Here is a 4,880-nt window from a genome sequence, read left to right as displayed (position 1 = left end):
GGGGGGGGAACAGGCCAGGGACCTCATCTTGGACTTGAGTAAATGAAGGAGATAAGGCTTTCTGGACAACTACGTGTGACTTTTTTTTTCCCTATGGGTAATTGTTCTTTCTCCTCTAGGAGTTGAAGGATATTGTGCTGTTCTTGTGTGACACCTGCATCTCCCTCTGGGCATTTCTTGATGTTTTTCCACTTGCTTGCCAAACCTTTCAAAAACATGACTTCTGTTACAGGTATATCTGTAGTTTCTGATAGAGCTTGATTTAGTGATCTGTAAATGCTTGGGTGCTGCTTGGCCCTTTCCCTCTACTTTTATCATTAAAAGACTAGGCAGTTACTATTTGAATAAAAGCTGCTTGGTTTAGTCTGGTGGATGTAGTGCTGGATAAGAGGGAACTCTGGAGGAGGGTGGGGGATGACAGTTTGCCTGTAAAAAGATAGCCCTTAAATGTCAGGGACAGAAACCAGCCAGCCGTATAATACATACCCAGCTGGGATGTGGTCAGATGTAACTAAAAAGGGCTGAGAGAGTAGCAATAGGGAGCTGCATGATATAGACAGGTTCTGGCAATAGTCCCTGAAGCAGGGGCGGGCAATTATTTTGGGTGGAGGGCCGCTTACTGAGTTTTGGCAAGCCATTGAGGGCCGCATGCCAGGCAGCCAGGGACAGATAAATATTAATTTTCTAAATTTTTAGGGGCCCTGTGGGCCAGATAGAATGGCCTGGCAGGCTGCGTTTTGTCCATCTCTGCCCCAAAGCAAGGGTGTTGGAGAGCCTCTTGGAAAATAGTCTATCGGGGTTGGGAGGAACTATTTTGTTTGCTTGCTGGTTTATATCTTGTCCTATTGAAAAGACTCAGAGTACTACCCAAGTTTTCTTTTGGGGCACAACTGTATTTTTTATCATAAACTTTTGGGAATGGCAGAGAGCTGTTCAGGTGCTGGGAGCCTTGTACATGGACAGGCATCTATTGAAGAGTGCTTTGGCATTATGCCGGGTGCAGCCCAGTTTCCAAAACATAGCCCAGATTGCAGGTGCTTCAACATTGCAACAATGATCTGTAGAGGTCTTAGCATGGATGGATGTATCTTGATCTGGGTGTTCTGGACAGTATAGATATTTGTAACCAACACACTTAGGGAGGCATCTTTCCACATGCCCTTTCCCCCAAAGCCATTAGCCTTCAGGGAGAGAAACCCAGCAAAATTCCTGAGGCTTGTCAATGCTTTCCACACTACACAAGCTACCTTTTATACTCCAACTTGGGGAAAATGGACATCTGACTCCATGTCACGTGGACTGGTTGTTGAGCCAGAACTCCCTGCCCAGTGATACTGTTTGTGAAAGAGATTCAAGTTCTTTGTCCTATTTCCTCCCACGCCTTCAGTTTGCTTGGCAGAGCATTCAAAAGCTCACTTCTCCGATAGAAATCTCTTAATATCCTATCTAAATATATCTGTAGCCATTTTCAACTGTGTGCCAGTGTTCTTTTTCAAGCTGAGAAGCTTTTCCCCACTAACTAATGTTTACCACATGCAGGTACTTGTAAAGAATGATCACGTTCCCTCTCAATCTTCCTTTTCTTAACTAAAGCCAAGCTCCTTTAATCTTCTTTCATAAGAAAAGGTCTCCACCCAATAGTGTTAGTGGCCCTTCTTTGAACTTGTTCCAGTTTAAGTTAATATTTTTTGAATATTGGTGACCAAAACAGCACACAGCTTTCTAAATGGAATCTTCCCATTGCCTTTATAGTGGGGATGGTCAACCTGCAATACAAAGGGCATGGACAAGCTCTTTGTGTGGCTTGCAGCAAATGTGGGGCAGGGAGGGGGAGAAGACAGGTGGTACAGTGTCAGAACGGGCAGGGAGTAGGAACTAGAGTGGCAGATCTAGCAGGGAGTACAGGGCATGAATCAGAAAGCAGAGCTACAGATCAGGCAGGGGAAGGGGATAGGAATGGCAGCTTGCAAAAAGGTTGGCCCCTGCCACTTTGTATAATGTTATTAATACCTGCTTGTCTCTTTAGCACAGGCTTCACCAACCCACTGTAGGATTACATTGGCCTTTTAAAAAATAGTCAGACTGGCAGCTCGTGATCGTTGTATGATCAGCTCATAGTCCCAGGTGCCTTTGTTCTTCAGATGTTTCTAGTCTATGTGCCTCTGCATATTGGTCTCTAAGTGCATGACTTTGTACTTAACATTGTTAAATTGAATTCCATTTCTACTGGAATTGTCTGTGAAGACAAGTGTAGCTACATCTGCAGGTGTTTTGTCTTTAAGGTATGACAGTTATATACAGGCTATTTGGAACTTGTGATGTAGTACTAGAACAAACCAACTTGCATTATTCCCTCTCCCAGACGAAACTGAGCCCTCTTGCTGGAAATCTGACACCACCCACTGTACATTTACCTTTAGCACATCTGAATAGCAGAAATAGTAATTGTCTTATGTAAATAAATTCTCTTTCTCTACCTCCTCTGATTACTTAGAGTATAGGAAAGAGGAGATTTTTACAGAAACAAGCCTGCATTCAACTCAATAACTCAGTGTGATCATGGTCTGCAGATTTGTGTTTGGGATGCTCTGTAGTGGTGCAGATTGATTGCTGCCTCAGTATCAGGTTGCTCTGAAGGCATCTCATTTGGCTGCAGCATAAGTGCTAACTCTGATCCTTAGGGAGGTGCTCTCTCCCTTCCGCTCATCTATTTGTTACATTTCTGGAAATGAGCTATAATGAAACAGGGGCATTCGGAACTGATAGGGATGAGAGATTACAGAATCAGACCGGAGGAATTAAAACTGAGATTCCTGTTTGCCCCGTGATTTGTCTTCAACAAAGTGTTTTTTATGACCTGTTTTTTGCAGATTGGCGTCATTTTATGAACTGATAATTCCTGAGCTGGAATCTGCAATTAGGAAGAGGAGATGTGAAGATAACAGGTAAAAGGTGACGGAGAAGACTTCCCTGTCATTTTCAATGAAAACTCCCCTGGGTGGATTAGAAACGCACTCCACCCTTCCCTACCTACTTCAGTCTCTTTCTACCTTCCTTGTCATCTTCAAAGAGCCTTTTATCTAGTTTCAGTAGAAACCGTTATCACTGTGAGGGATTTTTAATGAAATCTTTGACTACTTTCTAAGGAGAAAGTCTGTGTAGTATAGTGTCCAAAGAGAGATGCAGCGATACAGCATAGGTATTTAATGCCCCCCCCCCAACAAACCCAAAAAACCATTAACACTTCCATTTCTAGGTTCGCCACATTACATTTGAAACCAAGGTTCATGTCTGTACTATTTGTCCAGCTTGTGTGGGGGGCGGGGTGCAGCATTTCAGAAGTGTTCTAGAATAATCTTCCTTAGAATATGTATTAATAAATAAATGGGAAATGGTTTTGTCTGTTCCTTACAGCAGAGCTGAACCATAAAAATGGGTCACCTAACAGCTTCTCCTCTAGAATAGGCAAGGTCAGCATCTTGAAAATAGGATGGTTTGTATTGATAATATTTTCTCGCTTGCTCTAGTTTACCGACTGACTTGTGGAGACGACTGTCTCATTCCAGGAAGAAAGTGGTGGAGGTTTTCCATATCCTCACAAACCAGATATGTCTCCAGCCCATCTTAGAAAGCAGGTACTGACTCTTTATTTATATAGTAAGACTGAGACCTACTGGTGTGGTCGTATGTACAGAACGCTATCTTACCTGCTCACTTTAGGGAAAATACTGGTAAAATATTATGTCTTGTCACTTGCATTTGCCCAAAGACCTAAATAGGGACCAAAACCCAATTGTGCTGGGTTCTGGAGAAGCATGAAATCCTCTCTGATCCAAAATGCTTACAAAGTGGGTTTTGTTTTGACCCCCATAAGAGCGGGACAAAGTCATGGTGCAGTGGATGTGATAATGTTGGTTATGGAATACATTGCAACTTCAGACCCAACATTTGGACACCATGGCAAGGAGCAGCTTAGCACCATCTAAATACATGAAAAGCCATGTAGTGTTTTGACTCATTGGAAAGGAGGTTTCTAAATATAGATATGGAAGCTTTAAGCTCAGTTTCAGTTTCTATTTTCACCAGATTGAAAATTTTAACGGGAATTTTAGGAGTGGTAAGTACAATTACCCCTATTTTATAAGTGGGGAAACTAAAGGACAAAGAAATGACACAACTGACTTCAAATCCATGCATTTGGGTAATAGTATAGCCAGAACTTGACTCAAAGGCATTTGCCCTATTTACTGAACCATGCTGCTTTTACATTCATTCATTGCATTCATGCAGTAAATGTAGACCATTTGCATCCAGACCAAGTGTGTTACTATGGCCCTACTGGTACCCAAATATTGTTCCTAAGTTGTCATCAGTAAAAGTTGTCCAAGCACAGGAAGAATGGTTTAGGATGGTAGCTTTTACCTGGGTTCAGGTTCCCTGATCCACCACAGACTTCCTTTGTGATTTTGAGCACATCACTTGGGACTAGATCCCGTTCTACCTCTGAGATGTCTAGGAGGCTTTTAAACATTTAAGTCATTTAAAGGTGATCCTATTCCATCCTGTGCAGCAGCCAAAAATCTCTTATGACGTATAGATTCCGGACACATCTCTATCTTGCCATGGAAAGATCCTGTCAAGAGAAAGATTAGGAGGCAGGTTTACCCCATGTCTGCTGAATCGCTTGGTGATTAGGTTAGGGCATTTGCGTAGAAAGTAGGAAACCCTGGTTTTAAGCCTTCTTCTGTCAGAGGGGGTTTGTACTAACATCTCCCACTTCCCGGCAAAGTGTCCTATGCACTGGACTATGGATTAGTTGGGCCTGAGGGCATTTTCCAGAACTCCAGCTGAACCTGGGCCACTAAAATAAGAGTTGTTTG

General features: G+C 42.7%; 1 protein-coding gene across 3 annotated transcripts in view; it reads left to right on the top strand.

The window, feature by feature from the left end:
• Nucleotides 1-4,880, top strand: part of ASCC2 (activating signal cointegrator 1 complex subunit 2) — a 41,679-nt gene that overhangs the window by 13,143 nt on the left and 23,656 nt on the right. For all 3 annotated transcript variants that reach the window (XM_019506731.1, XM_019506729.1, XM_019506730.1), the window contains exons 8-10: nucleotides 120-232; nucleotides 2,871-2,945; nucleotides 3,528-3,635. In XM_019506731.1, coding sequence (XP_019362276.1) covers nucleotides 120-232; nucleotides 2,871-2,945; nucleotides 3,528-3,635 — 296 coding nt within the window. The remainder of the gene's footprint in view (nucleotides 1-119; nucleotides 233-2,870; nucleotides 2,946-3,527; nucleotides 3,636-4,880) is intronic.

This window comes from Gavialis gangeticus, unplaced genomic scaffold, assembly GCF_001723915.1.
Source record: "Gavialis gangeticus isolate Ggan-Ray unplaced genomic scaffold, GavGan_comp1, whole genome shotgun sequence".
Classification (NCBI taxonomy): Eukaryota; Metazoa; Chordata; order Crocodylia; family Gavialidae; genus Gavialis; species Gavialis gangeticus.
Note: the sequence above shows the minus strand (reverse complement) of the source record. Positions and strands in the feature narration are given on the sequence as shown.